General features: G+C 41.9%; 1 protein-coding gene across 1 annotated transcript in view; it reads left to right on the plus strand.

Moving 5' to 3' along the window:
• znf407 (zinc finger protein 407) overlaps nt 1-21,489 on the plus strand; it is a 150,054-nt gene that overhangs the window by 102,028 nt on the left and 26,537 nt on the right. Inside the window, exon 9 of the mRNA XM_034611392.1 lies at nt 3,950-4,128. Coding sequence (XP_034467283.1) covers nt 3,950-4,128 — 179 coding nt within the window. The remainder of the gene's footprint in view (nt 1-3,949; nt 4,129-21,489) is intronic.

Here is a 21,489-nt window from a genome sequence, read left to right on the forward strand (position 1 = left end):
TGACAATGAGGAGCTACTTGGTGAGTTAGCACATTTGACCTTTCAGTGTAGGCCGGGCTCATGAAATAAAAATGATGCAACCGTAAAGAAATATGAAGGACCTGGTTCAGTGATTGACAGTTTTTAGTTATAGACTGTTTATGACTGTTTTAACGTGATCCATCTGATATACTGTATTAAAAATTCCCTATTAAATGTTATGGATGATATCGAAGGAAGCCACTTGATACAACGTTATCGCCACCAAGGCCGCTCCTCAAATGCATGTAAATGAGCAGGGGGTTGAAAGATCCATCAAATGCCACTCATCCCCTATTCAGAGACAGATAATAGAGGGAGATAATTATAGTTGGAAATGGTGGTAAAATATTCTAATGATATTGCACAAGGAGTCCTGGGCTGTCAATTAATGGCATCTATTTGGCTATTTATGCATGCTGCAAAACTTCTGTGCTTCACTGTTTAAGGATACGTTTGTATTTTTCACAATGAGCAGGTTTTTCCCCTTTTTTCTCATTAAAGTCGCAGTGGCATCTTAAACAGTCTAATTGATATGTAACCTCCGACTCCCGCCATCTTACCCTCCTCCTGGGGCTATTATTGTTTATTGAATGCTGCTGCCTTCATGTGTTCAATCTACCTGTTAAAATATCGTTTCAATCCAAGGCAACGGCGGCTTTGAGGATGACATCTTTACCGTCAATGCCAGGAGGGCCTGCGACCTTGTAAAGTGAAGGGAGAGTTGAGGAGGAGGGGGAGGCATTAATGATGATAACTGGGCCTCCTTGGCAGAATAAGATCCAAATAGCGCCAATGATCCAAATACAGCCCCCCCCCCCCCCCCCCCCCCCCTTCGCAACTCAACACACACACACAAAGAAACACATTTAAATCTCCTCTAACAAAGCGCCTCTCAATTACACCTCACCCATTACCATACACTCGTTGGGAGGAGGAATATGGAAATGGATGAAATAAAGGGGAGAGAGCAGCAGAAAGAGGGAGAGACGGGGTGATATATCCATTGAGCGTCAGTATGGCTGATTCCCATGGTGAGTGCATGGATGGGGGAGGAAGTTGAAACAGTGTTAGACTAATTAATACAGTGTATAGTAGGAGGACTGGTGTGGGCTTTCACTAACTGTGACACCTGCTGACTCCTAAACGCACGTTGTGTTGTTTTAATATGACAATTACGCCATTACCATATCTGAGAGATAGCATGGCCCCCCTAGGAATCCACCCGCGCTCTCTTTACAACCTTTTAGCTCCGCTTCAAAATTTTTATCTTTTAATGCTCCCCCTTTCGAATAAGAAATCAGTTCACTTTCAGTATTAAATGCATTTTTTAGCCGCATGATTTGCGTTAATTCATGAGCATGTGGCAGTTTAAAATTTTTAAGGCTGTCTTTTTTCTTCATTATGCAAAAGAACAGTCAACAGATGTGGCCATGATGTGTCTGTGAACCTGTTCTTGTTTTGCTAGCGGCTGCCGATAGCACCGTAATTACAACAATGCGATTGCTGGATAAGTAATTGACAGTATGTGGAAATATAAATGGTTATTTACATATTTATCCATCAACAGTTAGTAAGACTCATGAAGATGCTCTAACCTCTTCAGATTCTTCAAACTCAATACACTTACTGTAAAGCTGTGGTTTTGAAATCAGGCCTTAGTGGAGATTCATTGTCTTTGTTTCTGCTTTTAATGCTTGTTAGCTCTGGTTTCTCATAAAACTCTTTTTTGGAGGTTTTTAGGTGCTTTTTAAATATCTGCTTTTACACCCAGAAATACAAAATTCAGTCAGAAAGAGAACAATCTCGGAGTCCAGCGGCTATTGTCTGACAATAGCCGCTGGAGGCATCGGACAACATTTTGTGGCTTCCGGTGTAGACAGCAGGTATCCAGGCCAAGACTCTGTCTTCTGTTGGCTGTACATTGTTTACAGTCCCCACAACACACAAACAGTTTTATAGGTGCAGACACCATTTTGGTTAGTCTTTGTTAAAAGCTATCTGCATATGAATGCAAATAAATAAAAAAGCTGATAGCCGAGGCATTTTGGTCAATGTGTTCCGCCTCTTTTGCTTTCCACATGGACTGTTTACAACCCAAGCCTGCTCACGTGTGATTGGTCAAACTAGAAAAATACAGCAGAAGGCCTCCGTCCCCAAAATCAACCTGTCTCCTACAGATTCTCCACATTCACATTCGGAATCTTTGTATAGAGATTAGGCAGGACTTAACTCATCGGGTCGAATTATATTTTATCAGTCAGCTGCCCTGTAGTATTTCTGTATTTGTTAATGCTGTATCAGAACTGGTCATATAAAGCATTATTTATTCTTTTGTTGAGATGGTGGCATCCCAGCCTGCTGTAGTCTTCGGCTTTGTGAAGAGCCCTCATTGTTCACCCCTTGCTGGTGCTTATTTCATACAGCAGGAACAGAAACGCAGCGAGGGCCCGCTCTGTTTAGGCCCCAGTGGAGCCAGGCTGGACTGTGGCCCCATGATGGAGAGAGGTGTCTCTGCAAAAGTGAAAACAAATTCTCTCCTTGGCTGGCGTGAGCTATGGCACTGTGAGGCTTTATTGTCCCGGCCAAGGTGATAAGGGAGAGTAATTGCGTATTATACTGTCCGAGAATGTCAGGTCCAAACTGAGCACGAGTGCCCCATCCATCAACACATGATGGTGTGTGTTTATGTGTGTGTATGGAGCTGTGTTCTACACTGCACATGCTTGCTTGCATGATGCATTATGTGTGTGCTTAGGTACACATGTGTGGGTGTGGGTGTTTATGGATTTGTGTCTGTATATTCTGCACCCGTCTTGTCATATCAGAGATTTCCTTTTTTTTCTTCTTTTTTTTTAATTTGGCACAAACTGAAGTGTTCATGTTCACCTATGTATGTATGTATGTGCATGTTTGTTTGTTTCCTGCCCATTCAGGGCTTCACTAAGACATGCATGTGTGCTAGTGTGTCTGTGGGCAGGTTTAGATAGAGCCTGGGAGCAGGTCAGGCAGCATCATTAATCAGCAGAGGGTTGTGTGAGACTCTCTGAGCTGACATCATTACATCCTACACCCTGCAGTAGCTCAATGCCTGGCCTGCCCTATCTGACCAGCCCAAAGCCCCACAAACCCTCACACACACACACACACACACACACACACACACACACACACACACACACACACACACAACACCACTATTTGTACACCTTTAATACACGTGCTAAAGATACATACTGAATAACGAAAGTCCTCAAACATATAGTATCTCTAATGCATTTACACTACGTTCAAAGGCCCAATCTGATTTTTTCTCCCCTCTGTGACCCAGATCTGATTGTTTAATGATAGTTCACTTTGGAGTCTGATACTGGCCACATTTTAAAAAGATAATGTGAACAGCTTCATAAAAAAATCTGAATTTAGCATTAAGGCTTGCAGTTTGAAAGTAGCTTTAGTTGGCCTCTATTTCGGGCAGTCATAACACTGATTCTAGCACCATTACACTCTAAACCGACCAACTGTGAGGAAAGAAAATGTCTAAGAGAAATGAAAGAGCGTAACAGAATATCAAAGAATTTGTGAGATGTAAATATTGTTCATGTGAAAGTGTTTTATTTCGTCATTCGCTGACTGTTTCACAGAGGCATATTTAGGCTATGAATGCTTTGAGAGTCTGTCCAAACACGTCTGCTCCCACAGCTCCGAAGCTCAACTTGAGCTGGCGTGCGTGCGTGCGTGCGTGCGTGTGTGTGTGTGTCTCATCATTGCAACAAAATAGAATGTTAATGCAGCAAAACCTTTTCTTGGGAATATTGCCAAGCGTTTATCTTGTGTTTTCTCTCATCTTTTAATCTTTGACTTTTTTTTAAATTATTTTATTTCTTCCGAAAAAGGAATGAGGCCTTTTATCTTTGTTTGTCTCCCTCAGATCTAACTGTGCTGAGAATATTCGGAAGCACATTCTCCATACGGGAAAACACGAGGGCGTGAAGATGTACAACTGTCCCAAATGCAGCTACGCCACCAACTCTCCCACTGATTTCCGAAACCACCTGAAGGAGAATCACGCTGATATCGAGAATCCAGACCTCGCCTACTTACATGCAGGTAATGTGCCCTTGAAGAAAATAGAAAACCAAACATTTCACAACTACGCCCTATTTCCGGATTTTACAGGGTTCTGTTGCTTGAGTCCAATACAGAGCTTGTAAGAGTTATACCTCTATTACACAAAAATTTGCAGGTACATGCAGGTTTTTAAAACACGAGTAAATCTGCTGGAAAGAGGCAATTGACTCCTTTCCCTCTGCCAGTAGAGGAGTTTGCCTTTCTGTTTTTTTGTTGTCATGTTCAACATCACAAAAACCTATAAATCAGAAGCTCGCTCACCTCGCTGTCTTGCCAAATTAGTGTGTTCACCCGGGTGTCATGTTTCCATCACTGCCAATCAGAGCCGGAGCTGATCTGATTAAAAACTGTGCGTATTGCAGATACATGTGACCAGGGAGTGATGTAATTGTATCATATTCCATTGCAGTGTGTGTTCATGGGTTATTTGATCAGTGGAAAAGGGTCTTTAGACATAGAGAATGTTGACATTTTGAAACAATGGTCTCTTGGAGACATCCTGAACACTTCTGTGTGTAAATGTTGAGGTCCATACTTATTTCCAGCAATGTCTTGTCTGGAGCCGCTCAGTTCCACCACAAATCTGTTCCATCAAGTCCGCTGGATCAGATGAGAGTTAAAGGGGCACTCCAACAATTATACTCATCATTATCAGTTAATTTGTCTCTACTAGTTCCACTCAGCCTTTGAAAAAGGTGGTGGCTGGACTTCTGTGTCTGTGTTGGGAACTTTTCAGTCAGGGAAAATTATATTATTACTTTCATCATTGACATTAAACCTGTATCACAGGTTTTAAAGACCATTCATGCTATTTAGTTGCATTGCTGGAATTGTAGGATCCAGTGTTTCTGGAGCGTTACCCATACTAACAACAAAAGGTCAGGATATCTGTAACTGCTAAAGTTTCCCCTATGCTTTTTTTAATCCGTTGCTTTGAATTCTGCAACTTTATGGAAGTGTAACACTACAACATTGGAGAGCCCCTGTAAGTCCCTTGCACCTTAATGGTACCTGGGAACATATAATGCTCCCAAACCGGTGTTTTTCTGCTGTTTCAAGGATTGAACTTAGTACATGTTCTCAGTTGCCCCCCTCATCTTCTTGTTATTGTGTGCTCAAGCTCTTGTAGAATACAATCACAGACAAATCAACATTTGAAATCATTCCACTGAAGTAAGCCAAACGCTGCCTTCATGGGCTCTATTATTCCACTGAGGTCAGATCATCCAGAATCCCTTAGCGTGTTTTTGTCGGTGGATCGAGTCTCGCTATATAATGCTGATGGAGGGCACCCAGCCACAAAGAGGCAGCACTCAAAGATTGCTGGTCTGGCCATCCCTGCCAATCACTCAGGACACAGAGACAGATGAAATCTTGGTCCTCCTCTATTGCTTCCTTTGTGTCGCAGTGTTCTTCCTTTTGTCCTTGAAGGCCACCAAATCCAATCGGCAGAGTGCTTGTCCTTCAGAGGAGCAGAGAGGACAGCCTTTATCCTGTTATCCCTCTGACCTTACATAAAAGCAGTATAGTTGGAGGGAAGCACCACGAGGAAGAGGCCAGGCCGGGGACATTACTGGAAAATGGCAGGATTCTGGTGGCACAGTGGTTTATTTCCTATTGAAATTGAATGAATCTGAGTTGTGTCTTTGTGCTGACTCCGAAAAGTTTCTTTTTTGAATTTCTGAAACAGGCTTATTCTTGGTATAATTTGTATTCTTGAAATTCAAGGACTGAGTCTATCGTTGATCTTCTTGACATTCACCCCCTGACCTCCCTGAACAACCTTTTTACCTTCAACTAAACTAAACAAAACACACTCCCCTCCTTCATATTCTCCATTCTTTCTATACTTTAGCCAAAGCACACCTTTATGCCTTTTCTTACCCTTTCACCCTAGAATTTCCCTCACCTCTGTTTGTCCTCATGTATGGCCGACCTTTGGTGAAGAAGACCGTCTCATAGATTCATTTTGTTTCTTTATCTCTTTATCTTTTCTTTATAAGTTTGATGTATTAGGTTACAAGAGAACACAACAGTTTTACTAAGTCTCCAGGTCAGTGCCGTGGCATTCAGCCCAGCTGTAGGAGGCACCGAATGTTTTACGTTTTGTGAGCCAAGGTCAGATGTTGTCTGGATCACATGTCACATCCTCCTCTTTCAGTCAAGTGAGGCAGCGTGTTTTCAAAATGTCATCTTGACACTCACTTGACACAGACATGAACCCATAGAATGACGGCGAAAGAAATGATGCAAAAATGTGGATGATGGTGTTTGTTTCCCGAGAGAAAAAACATTTAACTGCATCTGTTTCCAAAGAGAAATTACCAATCGCAGCTTTGTGGCAACAACATGTACATAAACCATCGCAGAAATACAGATATTCATCAGCTCTTTACCAGTTTAAAACCAAAGCAGTCAAACTATAGGTGGGTTTGAAAAGACATTGAAAGTACACCTGTGATCTCTTCCTCTTTCAAAAGAGGGAAAAGGGAGGTGATGGTGGTGGTAGCGGAAAGAGCAGTGTTTCATCTAAGTAGACAGAACGAGACCAAAAGAAAGAGACAGGGGAAAAAAAGATTAAGAAGGTAGATGTTGAATTAACCTGCTTGTGATTGCTCTCTGTCAGAGTGGCACCAGGGCCAGCAGCAAGAGGCAAATCATCTGTGATGGCCCTTCCCGCTGTTCCCCCTTTGAAAGACACAGATCAAACGCACCCTAGTCATGGGCCCTCGCAGCCCCTCGCGCTGTATTGATTGACACCCGAACGTCTCCGCCGCTCTGTCTTTCCATATCACTCTCTTTCTCGCTCTCTCCCTTTCCCCCGCTCTCTCTCACTCTCTTCGTCTTCCCTTCTTTATTCAGCGTCGCACTTCAAATTAAAGCCCTTCTCAAGGATGAAAGGAGAGGTCCTTTGCAAACGAAGGAAGAGAGGGAATTACATCCAGCAAGTGATGGAGGGGAATGATGATTAGAATTTGAGGTGGAAAAAAAGCAGGAGAAGAGAAAGGAGGTTAGATATGTGAGTATGGGGGGGGAAATGTTGCTGATAGGACACATTTTAATAAAATGGTAATGACAATTGTCTTCCCTGTGTGATCTGCGGCGAGATATGCCAGAGAGGAGTGGCGGCATCTGTTTGATCATGGTATAGATAGCACTGCATCAGGACTAGAGCTACAGGTACATCACAGTGTGGTGACTTTTACCAAATTTCCCTTTCTAGAACTAGAACTTTCTTTGCTAATTAAAATGCTGCGAGTACGTGATGACTGGTGTAGCTTAGGGAAATAGTAGATTTCCTTGTTTCTCTGCCATCTCCCTCCAGTGAGGTCAAGTGTGGTTGCAGGGCAGTGGCTTTGTTAAAATCAGACTCCTGTCCTGTTCAGTAAGAAAAGCCGTGTTTATACACACACACACACAGGTGAAATGTCGCCATTAGCTTTTTCAGACCTTCTTCATTCCACTATTTTTAATTTTGAAATATTTCCCTAATTTTCCACCAAGGTTATAATTGCACATCCTCGGGGCACAGAGATCAAATGCTTTGTAATTAGCTCACAGCGACTGAGTATTTGGATGTGCTGCTTAGTGCCTAAAAAGATAAAACAAATAAATAAATAAACTTCTTCAAGGCATTGTTGCAGCTTTATGCAGATTCTATTATCCTTAATAATGCATGATGGATCTCTGCTGTAGAGGGCTAGGGGAGACCTGGCCTTGTAAGTGATGATCTTAATACACAGTTACAACCACAGGCAAATTCATTTGTTTGCATATATTTTTCCCCTTATTAAACAAATCTGTAAACAAATCTGGATTTCGATGGCTTTTACTTAAGTTATGCATGTGTGCGCCTGCCCGGCTTCCCTCCCTCACTCTCACCTTCTGTTCATCATGTAATGAAACATTACTCTCCTGAGTTTTACTTGCGTATTGTGTTACAGCAGCGTGTTTGTGATTGTGGAGGACAGGTGTGTATGTCATGCAAATGTGTCCTGGTATCCCAGCGCATATGACACTGTGTCGACGTTGTGAAAGAAGCCACAGACACCGGCGTTAAAATCAACATCTGTTTCTAATAACAATGTGTTATATGTGACACGTTTCTATGTGGTAAATGTGTTGAAAAAAAACACACAATGTATCGCTGTTCTTTGAAAAAACACCTATAGGACATCAAGTCGTCAGCGTTGTTGATGAACCCGCGTCTTTGTGTCACCTTCCTTATGTTGCATTCACATGATCGGCATTAATGAAAAAAGTAATTCTGTTCAGTACGATGTAAAATCAGGTGAACAGGTTGGTTCATTGTGCTGATGCCGTCGCAGTGTAAATGTTGTTCTTGAGTTGGATCTTACAAAGTCAACAGGGAGGGGATTGAGCCCAAAAAGTGTAAAATACCTTTAACGCCACGGAAAAGAAAAAAATATGATGGAAAGATACAATCAGATGTTGCACTCATAAAAGTTCCTCCACAATTTATTTCTACCATTCTTTTAAATTTTTAATGATAATGAGACATTTATTTTTCTACAGCTTCATCAATAACTTTTAATATACACAATAAACATAGAGATTGTGTAGTTTTACGGGCCTTTATATGGTCACTCTTCATGACAACATTATCACACAAAGCAGTTTTCTTTTTCAGTGACAGTAAAGGGCAGAAAAACCGCCATTACATCTGAACAGGCAAATATGCACGATGCAATTTAACAGAATTGAGTATAATCAAATGGATGAAGGGAGTTTGCTGCAGAGGCTGTTGTCATTAGGCTTTTGTGTCTTTAGCTCAGAGAGAAGACTCCTCACGGTAATTTCAATTTTACTGGACACTCTTCTGCCACACTGGAGTTTTCAAGTTGAGGAAAATCTCTTCAAGGCAACGCTCTCTGGATGGGGGATTTCCTGAACCTACACGCTCTTGTGTAGCCAAGAGGAAATCCTCCATCATCTGCTTTCTATGCACCAAGGGCACAGTTCCAGTGACCCGTATCGCTGTCTGGTCTATTTGTGGTTATTGACAGCGTTGCATGTGATTTTCTTAACGTTACAGTGGATCACCCTCAGTGTTCTAATCTGTCAAAATGATGGATCACCCTTTAAAAAGAATCAGTCATTGATAGAAAATATTTCATTAATGCAACCACTGGTTACACTGGTTTCCTTTGTTTATGATCTGGTGAAAATGAAAACATTGTAATGTAAGATGGATGTTTCTAACACTGTCCGTTTTTTGCCTGGTGTTGTTGTTGTGTCCCTTAAGTTTATCTAATTTCCTGAGTCGCACAAAACATCCTTAGTAAGCCTGCATGCAGAAACTTGAAGCTTATCTCAAGTCACTGTCTGGGTGTTAATTGGTGAATTCCCTTGAGGAGGAACACCTTTCAGCTTCATCTGGCCCTGTATGGATCAAGTGAAGTGAGTGGCTTTAAACTCACAACTTGTTTTCTTCTTCATGCGTTTTGTCCATCTTTTGGACTGTTGCTCTATATTTATTACCTTCTCCTTTACTTCCACAAACTACACATGCAGTCTTGCTTGAGATATTACAATTGAGAAGCAGCTGCTCAATGCCAGTGTGCCCCATGAGACATGCAACAAGGGGCGTGTGTGTGTGTGTGTGTGTGTGTGTGTGTGTGTGTGTGTGTGTGTGTGTGTGTGTGTGTGTGTGTGTGTGTGTGTGTGTGTGTGTGTGTGTGTGTGTGCGTGAGAGAGAGTCTGTTTGGAGGGTTAGCGAAGCGGTTTAGGGGAAAACGCACAGCGTCAGTTGCATGCGTCTCAGTAAACCAGTACAGGGTCGGTCTGGGCAGAGCAAGCAGCAATTCCTGCATAATAACCTGCTCCAATGAGCGTGAAAACTCCCCCAACTGGCTGCATTTATCACACATCATCCACAACAAACGGGCTTTTGTTTCATCCTCTTCTTCTATTCTCTTCCCTTCCTCTCAGCACCAATCTGAGAGCTTCCCTTCAGCCGTTAAGTGGCCATTCAGAGCCTTAACTGACAAGTCCCATCCAATCAGTATGGACACAGAGAAACAATTGGTTTCTGGCTGCACCGAATGTGAAGCAATGTCTTCAGTGTGTTTTTGCCACCTTTAGGCCATTGCAGACAGATTTTATTTTTTTTTCACACGGTGAATGATGACTGTACGTGTGTTGTCATCGTCAGGCTGGGTCAGCGCCTCTGGACAACTTCTGTCACTATCAGGAAATTTGAGGCAGATTGATGACACTTGATATAAGCTCTCTGGTGTTGCAATGGCACAGTTATGTTAGATGTGTGCTTATGTTGCACTATTAAAAAAGTTGCAGATGGCTTATGTAGGACACAGTTGCACAGTGAGGTAGCAGGACAAAAGGATGAAATTGTGCTGTCTGCACAGGTTTTTAGACTAATGCTGTGTTCTGATGATGACATTTGGAGAATAGAAAGTTGGACATTCAATGGCACAAGAAAGATAACAGTAAGAACACCTTCGTAGGAAATTTAGCAACATAAATTCTATTTCCTGAGCAGCTTTAACCCATTAAGACCTAAGGCGCTGAATATTAACCTCCCCTTAAACCGAAGCCTTGTTAGAAAGTGACCCCCCCAAAACCTGAGGGTTTTCTGAAAATCGGGCAGATTTTGCATGTTGCATTTTCAGCAAATCACAATGTATTTAATCAGCCACATGTCTTGAAAAGCATGACATCGTGGATGAGACGCACATGTCTCATCCGGCTCTAAGGGAGAGGCACTCAGTCTTAAAGGTATATACACGCATAAATTACGTCCTGTCTTAATGGGTTAAGCAGTTAATGAGCAAATGTCTTCTTTCAGACTGAAACATCTTTTGCTGGAAAGCTACATTACAGTACACTTATTTGCATGCACTTCCCTGGTATGAATCAGATCATCATTAATTTAAACCACTTTTCATACATCCCCAATGGGTTTGTTTATATCATGTCAGTTTACATCACATGCTTAACTTCTCTCCTGTTAATCAAAAGATAAAAGCAAAATGATGTACTATATGTTTGCAAGAAAACAGGACACAGAGGCTCTCATAAGAACATTTAGAGCATTGGTAGAAAGACACATTAGATATACACACACAGAGACACCCCCTGTGAGTGACGCGTGGTGGGGATGCTCGCGGGCAGGGCTGCTCCTCCTGTATGGGACAGTGGATATGGGACCAGACAGGCCGCCGGCTCCTATAAAGCCTCATCCATAATTCAATCGTCCTCCTCTTCCTTCAATTCAGACACGCTGTACACATCCATCTACAGCTAACTGCTAACCTGCCTGAGACAAGACAGAAAGAAAGACGTCAATGAGAAAGCTGAGAGACAAAAGAGCAGTGAAAAGATAAGAAAGTAATTGTAAGGAGAGCAGCAAGTGAGACAAGTCCAGAGCAATGATTTTCGCTTGTAGCCAAGTTTGCTCCATCTTGACCTTTACTAAGTCAACACCACTCCGGGTACCAAGATGTTTTCCCTGATCTACACCCTCATTGGCTGAAGAGCACTTATGAAATCTCCGCCCGCGACCTTTGCCCCTTTTCCTGTACCAAGGACCCTTGTCTTCCTCCTTAGCCTCCCTGTGTCGTCTGTTTGGTGGCTCTCCAAACGTCTCGGCATCTCTAATTACCAACAGGCTCAACTTTCCAACTAAACAACCAATTACCAGCGCTTTAGCCCAGCCCAGTCCCATGTTTCCTGATACAGTGGCCTATTAGGGCCCCTTATTTCTCCCCTAGCATAATTGAATCCCCTGGCTGCTCATCAGTGGGCTAATTTAAGCCAATGTGCAGAGTTGGTAATCAGAGGGGCTGCCTATTAGACTATCAGACCCCAATTAAGTGCCCTCTTATTTCTAACATAACAAGCCACTATCAAGTGCTGTTATTGTATTTCCCTCTTTAGTGCCCTTTTTGGTAAATGTGTGGTTTGTTTGTAGAAGCGGAAGAAAAAAAGTGGAATGAAGGAGTTTAATTTCCACTGGTGCAGGTGGTGTTTTAAGTCTTGTAGTTGGAGAAGCAGGACACTAAATAGTGTGAAAATCAAGAGAGCAAAGCTCTTCCTACTGTCTGATTGATAAATTGTAGTGTTTACAATGTTTCTGTCCAAATCACCTAACAGTGTTTTATTGTGAAAACTCTTCTGGCATGCTACAGCAGTTCTCGCAATTTGCACATTTAAAAAAATGATATTATTGACCACTTTGAGGCAGCATGGCAGGAGTTTTATGTAAAAACACTCCTGCCTTACGCCAAAATCACAAACTTGGTGATTAAACCGATGAGTGAAAGTCAAGCCCTAATGTGTTGCAAAGATTTTTTTTTCTTTCATCACATTATTTGGGTTTAATGAGTTCACATGTTACCCAAAAGAAAATGTTGGACATTTTATGGGCAGTGAAGTTTAAAAAACAAAGACATTTTTCAAACATCTATCTCCTGCTGCCACTTGGGTCTGCCAAAATCTGATGGGGCTTAATGCAACTATAACAAATAGATTTGAAATGGAAAAATCTCGGAGACAAATGCCCTCACACTTCTTTATGTGTTCGCTTAAGTACAGAATATCTTCCTCTTTTTTTTTTGTTCTTTTCTTGTTCTCCCTCCCTCTGTCCTGTCTCGGTGACTGGTGCAGTTGAGGGGAGCCAGAGTGTGAAAGAGGCCCACAGAGGGCTGATGAGGACTGTCTTTGCAGAGCGTGTCTCAAGTCTGGGACTGTGTTTCTTCAGCATCTCAGTGGATGTGTGTACATATACCATACAGTGTATATTTGTGTGTGTGTGGTACCAAGAAAAAGGCTGTGTGCATGTGTCGGAGTCCATGTGTGCATTTTAAGTGTTAGTGTCGACTCCCCATAGCCTAATTAAAGGGCGAGGAAAGCCACTCATGGGGAGATTAAACCTAAAAGGGTAAATTAGCACTCAAAAGGGGTGTGGCAAATTCACACATACGCACAGTCCATGAAATCTCCTCTGACACCTGTGAAAAAGAAAAAGAAAAAGAGAATAAGGAGGATAGAAAGAGGAGAACAAACTTTTGTGTTTCTATAGCTCGAGCTCTGTGCTATGTATTTGTTTGAGTACGGACTGGCCCCTCAGTGTGAGCAGGTCAGCTAGAGGGCCTGTTTATTTTACTTTAATAATTATCATACCTGGAAGTCATAATCATTTCATGACCAAATTTGTCTTTACATATAATAACGAATATGATTATCTAAATCTAAAACTTAATTTGATTTTAAATGTCAAACAAAAATATTTAGATTCTGTCTAATTGATCAAGTGAAGGCCTAAGTGAGTTTAAGTGAGGTTCATGATAAAAAATATATTATATATTTTATTTTCTATATTTAGTTATGACTGACCTTATTTATAAAACATTACATTTAACATGTCAACTTACTCTTCCTTTTTAGGGGGTATTTAAAGGTGTCGGTGTCTTCCACCGTACCACTGTGTTTTCACTTGGGGACTACTGAAACACATTGAAGAGAATGTTTCAAATCCAAGTGTCGGCATTTGATTTTTTCTTTCAAAAACACTGCATCCTACATTTCCCATAATGCAACTTACTACATTCTTCAACCTTGAAAATAAGAAAGTATTATATAAAGAGCAGAATATCCCAAAGTTCTTGACAAAAAGAAATATAGTATACAATAAATAAAAAAGTGGACATATGCATCCGTATTTATATAAATATATATTCATAATCTCCCTAAGTCTGCAGACTTATCAACACACTTAAATCTAAAATGACACAAAGGCAAATAGAAGTATAGAAAATAAAACAAAGGCCGGTCTAAACAACCCATTCCTCAGCTGATTTCTACAGTTTATGTCACAGTGTCTATAGATCCAAAGTTTGGAGGAAGAAATTTCCAAAGTTGAGGAGCCATGATATCAAAACCTTTCCTTCACTGTTAAATCTTTTTAAAACATCCTTGCCCCCTCTTCATAAACCTGGTTTCTTGTTATAAATTTGTGGTTTCTAGACCCAAGCTGAGATGACATCATCAGGGTCATTTGAGTCTGCCTCCACAGTCACAGAAGACATGTATTAAATATATAGTTCTCATGATGAATCAAAGGAATTATTTGTAAATTGAGGCAAAGTCCCCATAAGATATATAAAGAAACATTAGGTTTAATCGTAAAGTTAAGATCCACTTTATCACTCTCGACATTATTTAGCATTGAGAATTGTTCTCTATGAGAAACAGCTGTGGAGATAGTTTGCCTTCATTCACTCAGAGCCGGAGATGACTGGTTTTAATTCTGTGACCTTTGATATGTGTTGGTAAAAGGATGAGGTTTGAAGGAGCGCTGTGTGCGTGTTGTGTTGTGAGGCAGGCTTGCATGTGGGGAACAGATGAGTGTCACATCATCGCTCATCTCGTTTCATACAAATATCCCACAGTTCCAAGAGTGTGCATTAACGCCCGGGGCTGCAGCGATATCGCTCTCTGCCCATTTTTTAACCCCCTTACTTCTCCCGCACTGCATCACTCTCTTTCTTGTGGTGCCATGTGTATCTACGTGTGTTATGATCTCTCACTGTTCTGGTGAAGTGTTTGTGTGTGTCTGTCAAGAGTGAGTGATGTGACTCTGGGCCAGCACTGCCATGCTGTATGTCTCTCTATCTGTTTGCCGGTCTGACTGTTGTCTCTGCTGTGGTGTCTCTGCTCCTCTGTTTGACTGCTATCAGACAAGTGTGTGTGTGTGTGTGTGTGAGAGTGTGTGAGAGAGTGTGTGTGAGTGTGTGTGTGTGTGTGTGTGTGTGTGTGTGTGTGTGTGTGTGTGTGTGTGTGTGTGTGTGTGTGTGTGTGTGTGTGTGTGTGTGTGTGTGTGTGTGTGTGTGTGTGTGTGTGTACATGTCATCTGTCAGTGTCTTTCTCCAGAATCAGACATCTAACAGAGAATCTCAGGCTGGCACACAGACGTAGTGTAGAAAGATGCATTGACACAAACATTCACACACACACACCCACACACACACACACAGTTTCACACAGAACTTCATCTCCAATCTTATAGTTCTTTGCCCCAAGGACAAAGTATGTTTGTTTGCACATATAAGAGATTTCATGTCTATGTGTTTTTGTGCATGAACACACACTCTTGCATGTCTTTCAGTTTGTGGATGTGAGAAAATAGATCTTGGTCGTGTCACGGCTGGGCCTGCAGGCACAAAAGGCCTTAACGGATGTCTCTCTCAGTGAAACAGTGAAACACACACACATACACACACTCATACAAGCGAACAGGTCTCAGACCCCTCTCCCTCCTGGACTCGCGGTGAGGAATACAGATTCAGGCTCCTCTCTAGATAGTGATCAGCCTCGCCGTGGCTTCAGAAATGCTATCTTCACTGGGCGGCGGAATTGATAATACTCCCCCCTACGCATTTTATTACAAAGGCCCAGTTTGTAAAAAGGTAATCATTTACTGTTGCTACTATCTCCCCTGAGCCATACATCTTCTGTCTTCACAGGACAAAGTTCTCCCACTGCTTCCGATGCTGTTTTTTCTTCTTTTTTTTTTACTTTGCCGGTTGGTTTGCAGACGGCTACTTTTAGGTTTATCGCCTCCTGCTGCCTCCGAGTTTTACACACACAAAAACAACCTACCTGGTAGAATTAGATCTTTTTGTTATAAATGTATGTATTTTGTATTTGCTGTGTGTGTGGGGGCGCTAAGTGTTTGTGTGTGTAAGGGGAGAGAAAGGCTGAAAGTGACAGTGAATGAAGGACTAATCCCTTTGGGCACAGCCGAATCCACTAGCAAGTACCAAAATCTCATCATTTCAATTATCATATTTATCATATTTTTTCTCTACCAGGCTTAATGCTCTCTCTCTCTCTCTCTCTCTCTCTCTCTCTCTCTCTCTCTCTCTCTCTCTCTCTCTATCTCTATCTCCCCCTCTCTCTCTGCTCCTTCTTCTGTACATTAATTTATTTTTTCCCTCCATTTCTCTCTCCACTGGCGACATGTTCGACTGCCAGTCATGTTGATTGACAGCACTCAAGTGGCTTACGGAAAAGCAGCTCATTTTTTTTTTCTTTTTCTCTCTCTCTTTTTGGTCAGATGTTGTGCTGGTGATGCTGGGGCCTTATCAGGAAACCCAATTTATTGCCGCTTCTCTAGGCGAAAGGGGGTTGCCACTCATTCTGACTGACAGCTCTCAGATTTGCAGGCTGCAGTGAAGGGATTTCCTTAAGTTGTTATGCTTTTTTGAATACTATTGGAGATCAGTCTACCGCAGATAGGCGTATGTAGATGTACACACTTTACACACATATACAAAGAGGAAGCGGCAGCTGCGTTCCTTCGTCTCCGAACCGCTTTGCTTTGGTCTGACCTTGGCAGTGATTTTGACTGACGGACAGTAATCCACGGTCCTGCTCTCCACACAGCGGGTCGAGTTCAGCCCTGTGAACGTCTTTGTTTGGGTAGTTGTTCTATTCTTGGGGGAGGAAACTGAGGGTAAAGAAAATAAACTGTTAAAGGAAAAACTCATTTGATTCATGCAGGGGTCTGTATTTCTCTTGTTTTATGTTTTTATGTGTGAGTGGAACAACATGTTTGTTTTCATTGCAAGGAACCTTTAATGTGGGATTACAGGCACATGTATGAATTGATGTTCTTATCTGAACTGTTCGTGTTTTTTCTCCTCCCGCCTGTGTGTGTGTGTGTGTGTGTGTGTGTGTGTGTGTTTGAAATGCATTTGAAAACACATCTATGTATGTCATCATGTGTGAGTTTTTTGTGTGTCCCTGTCTATGTATGCATGTGATGCCTGAGTATGCGTGCGTGTCAGCCCCCGTGTCTGTGCGTTTGTGTGTGTCGAGTATGACCTCCGAATCTAGAGGCTTATCGTGGCGGTGTTCCACATTATTGATAGCGAGCAGAGATATCGACAGGCCAAGCGCCGGCAGCTTCCAGCAGCGCCGGCAAGCGGGATGGGACTTTGATATGACATATTGTGCGTCTCAGCACAAGCCATAAATAATTCTGACACGTTTTTGTATGCATGGGAAAGTCCTTGATTCAGCCTCCCATAAAAATAAACTTCTATTATGGAAGGTATTTGTCAAGTGGGTGCGTGATGGATGGCCCGGCGTTTACCCCGTGGCAGGACGATGGGTTATGGATGCCCGCCGCCCCTTGCCGGGGGAGGAGTCGCACCCAGCAACGCTGACACCAGAGTAATTACTGCCCTCCTCACCACGGCAACGGAGGGAGGGAAGTGGAGGAGGGATGAGGGCAGAGGGGCGGGGGGAGGGGGATGCTTGATACACACACCTGCACCTCCCTCCAACCCTTGCACCACACTTTCCTGTAACACCGAGTGATGAGGGTCATGAAGGCTGTAAGGGCTGTGATGATTGGACATGCATGGATGGACGGATGGATGAATGGATGGACAGATATTGTAAATAGATAAATAGATTTGTAAATTGATTGATTGATTGATTAACCTGCAGGAGAGCCTCTTTCAATCTTTCTGATGATATTTTTGCTTACTGTAACCAAGGCAGTATTAGTGTTTCACGGTAGAAAACCCACAACATTTCTCAAGAAGAACATTGAGCAAATGTTTGTTTTCTTTCTTAGAGCTGAAATTATCAGTTAATTTAACCATAAGTTGACAACAGTTTTTATAAGATAAACTTTATTGATCCCACGCTGGGAAAAGAAGACAAAGGAAGTACAGGAACTGAATATAGGACAAGTACTTAACCTTAAAGAAAACTGAAAAAACTAAACATTATGTGAATCTTCTCTATTAAAATCAAAGCAAACACAATTTATAGGACTAAATACAATATCAACATAACGTGAACAGTATTTTTAAAGTCACTGAGACTGAATTTGGATGGAAATGGTTAATCGAAAGACCAAATAATTATAATATATATATATATATATAAATATGTAAAAGAATATTTGTGCTATAAAGTAAAAATATATTTGTTCTCTGAATCTGAGCTGTTTTTTCACAATATAAAAATACGGCACTCATTATAGACTGATATTCAAGTCCTTCAACTTATTTTCTTAGAGCTCCAGGTAAAGTTTGTACAGTTTGATCCAAAAGGAGCACAGTATAAGAAAATGAGTGCTTTAGCAGAGCATAGGTGTCTGTATGTGTGTGTTAGTTTGCATACGTGCACAAGCCTATGACCATGTATTCTCATGTTCACACACTTTTGAATATGGACAGCTGTTTGTGTGTGTTAATGAGCGAACGTGTGCATGTTTGAATGTCAATCTGTGAGCCCAGCAGATTGAGCTCAGGCTTGGGTGCCATCTGAGGAGGAGGAGGTAGGTGGGCGTTGGGTGAGGAACAGGTGAGAGATGGATGCTCTCCTAACCGCCACTACCCCCCACTACCCTGCGTGGGCGTGCAGGTGGGGCGGGATGGTCAGGGTGGGGGGCACAGAGGCAGCCCGTCAGTGGGAGTGACACCTGTTTGCCACTGCCCAACCCTTCATCCTTACAGCTGCTCCGCTTCCTCTGCCTCAACCTCTCCCTCCATTCAGTCTCCATTGCCTTCCTGTTCCAACTCATCCCTACCAGGTGTCATTGGAGGAGAGGCTTGTCACAGCAGGCCGGGAGCAGTGAGGAGGACCGGTCCAGATGTTGTTAGCATGTGAGGAAGGAGGAGGGTTTTGTCAGGACACAAACTCAGACAATTACTGTAACATCAGCAGATTGCTTCAGTGCCACTGAGGGTGCTGTTACGTGAGATGATTGGGACAAGATGGTGTGTGTAGGTCGACTGGCATAAGCCACACTCACACACCGTCTTCAAAAATACAGGTGGACAGAGACCTTCAATATTTTTGAGTTCACGTGTCTGGTTCAGAAACAGAAAAACTTAGTTGTTTTGTTTTTCTTAAGTTCAACACAAAGTTTCCATTTTATATGAGCTGATTGTGACAATTTTGTCAGTGTCCCAAACCACAACAACTGCATTAAGATTCATAACATAGACTGTATATGAAGATGGATGACATGTCTCCACTTCCTCCTGCTATCCAGAAATGAAGGTGAAATATCCTGGATAGCGATGAACGCTGCCATCTTGCACATTTAAGAGCCTGCACAATAGCGATTGGGAGGTGGAGCCGCACAAGTAAGGTCCTGCTGATACTTGCCTTAAACCAATCACGAGTCAGTCTCAGCTGTCAATCATTACATTTCACCCCTTTTTAATAAATAATAAAACCAAACTTAGTGGAAAAAATTAGCATTGAACAAATATTAGAGTGATAAGAAATACCTAAAATGACACAAACCATCTTTAAGACAAATTTGACATGGTTTTAGTTTGGTTGATGTACCATCCACTGACATGGAGCAGGCAGAGTTTATGGCCTTTACTGCAGCCAGCCACCAGGTGGCATTTGTTTTTACACACTTTTTCGAACCTCAGGCTAGTGCAACCTTTAACAAGAGCAAACAATCGTATTCACCAATTTGATAATAATTTTAATGAACACAAATTAGTTAAAATGTTATCTTCTCTTGGGAAATAGCAATTTTTTCAAAAGATTACCAATATACTGGTTCTTTTTGTATGATTTGTACAGTTTTATGTGAAGCTACATGGTTGATTACCTGTTACATAGGGTTAACCCCTCCACTACGCCTACTGCATGCAAATGCACAGAGGCAGACAGTATTAAAAGCAGCTTGTTTGCATGGCTCGGGCCTTGTTTAACCTGGTAACCCTCTCCCAAGGTCCACATAGGTGGATCGCAACTGCTGTCGGCCGCTACAGATAGGGGGTCAGGGAGAGGAGCGGGCCTCGGTCAATAGGCTTAGAGGACCATCAGGGACTATTGATTGTGATGGACAGTGAGGCCAGCTCTGCACTAATTGTTTCTTTACTAGCCTGTGGCAAAGACAACAGTCATGGGCTGGGACTCATGAATCTTACATCTGTTTTGTTGCGAAAGCACCAGGAGTTAATAGCCTTTGATTACTTAGGGGTTTGTGTGTGTGTGTCTGTGTGTGTATGTGTGTGGTAGTGGGAGAGGCGTGAATTTGTAAGTTAAACATTCCTGCATGTGGGAGTTCTGCTACAGAATCACTTTTTAATGGAGAATTTTGTTAAATGCTCTTTTCACTGTTTTCACTATAGTTGCATTGGAGGAATCATAAATTCATTGTTATGCCATTAGAAAAAGAAAATAAGGCTTATATATTGGTGTTATTGGATTTTATTAGTTGCTGGTGTGTCAGGACTACATTTCACATAAACCCGTCTGTTTTCTGTATTTCTTGGAATAAGTTAAACATGTAAGTTTAGCTGGAGCAATTGCATCATCTTGCTTTCCTGTGCCATAAAGAAATATAGCCAGACATCACGATGAAACCCAAGAGCAGCATAGAGACTAAAGACTGTAAAATTCCCCTTATGGTTCTGTTTGTTTCCATCAATCACTTCTCTGTGTCAATGTGAAAGTGGTACTATAGATTTTCAAAAGCCCATATTCCATTCTTCTGGTTTTTCCATGTCCTTTCTTGTCTCATAGCTTCGGGGGTTTTGTGCATGTAAAATGTTTGCTTGCTTACTAAGTCCACGGCACCTTTGCTGTGGACTTTGTAACTTAGCAAACATTTAAGTCCTTCACTCCCACAGAGATCCCTGCTCCTGAAAAGCCTGAAACATCTTTGGATGAATTCCTGGCTATTTTTCTGTAAAGCGTCAACACCAAGTAACATTTAACATCCACACCTACACCAACAATTTTAATGCTGCCAATGAAATACACTATACAAAAATATATATTTGAATATTGGTTCATCCTGACTTCCATAATATGACTCAGGCTTTAATGGGTATGGCAGAACTAAAGCCATTGTTACCATAGCTACAGCAGTGTTTACAGCTGATCAGGAAACCTCTGAATAAGGGTTGTGACATTTCCAACACACACTCTAAGCAGTTGACCAGAGTGGGCCAGCTCACCAATCAGAGCCGCCTGGCCTTTTTCGGAGGCGGGCCAAGAACTAAAACAGTGTTTTGATATAGAAATGAAAAGAGGCACTGCTGTAATTCATGACAGGAGACGAATAAGGCATATTTTGAAACTTATTTTAGCAGACAACCAAATAAAATTTACAATTAAAGATATGAACCTATATATGGGCATGTTGAAGTGTCACATATTGTGTCTATGATGACTCTGAGGCATCAGTACTTTCTCTGAAATCCCCTTTCCAAGCATGTGTCTGAGTCACTCACATTAAATATAGTTCACTATTGAGTTACCACTTCATATTATTTCAGCACTGTTTACCTTGGCTCACCA

This window comes from Hippoglossus hippoglossus, chromosome 16, assembly GCF_009819705.1.
Source record: "Hippoglossus hippoglossus isolate fHipHip1 chromosome 16, fHipHip1.pri, whole genome shotgun sequence".
Taxonomy (NCBI): domain Eukaryota; kingdom Metazoa; phylum Chordata; class Actinopteri; order Pleuronectiformes; family Pleuronectidae; genus Hippoglossus; species Hippoglossus hippoglossus.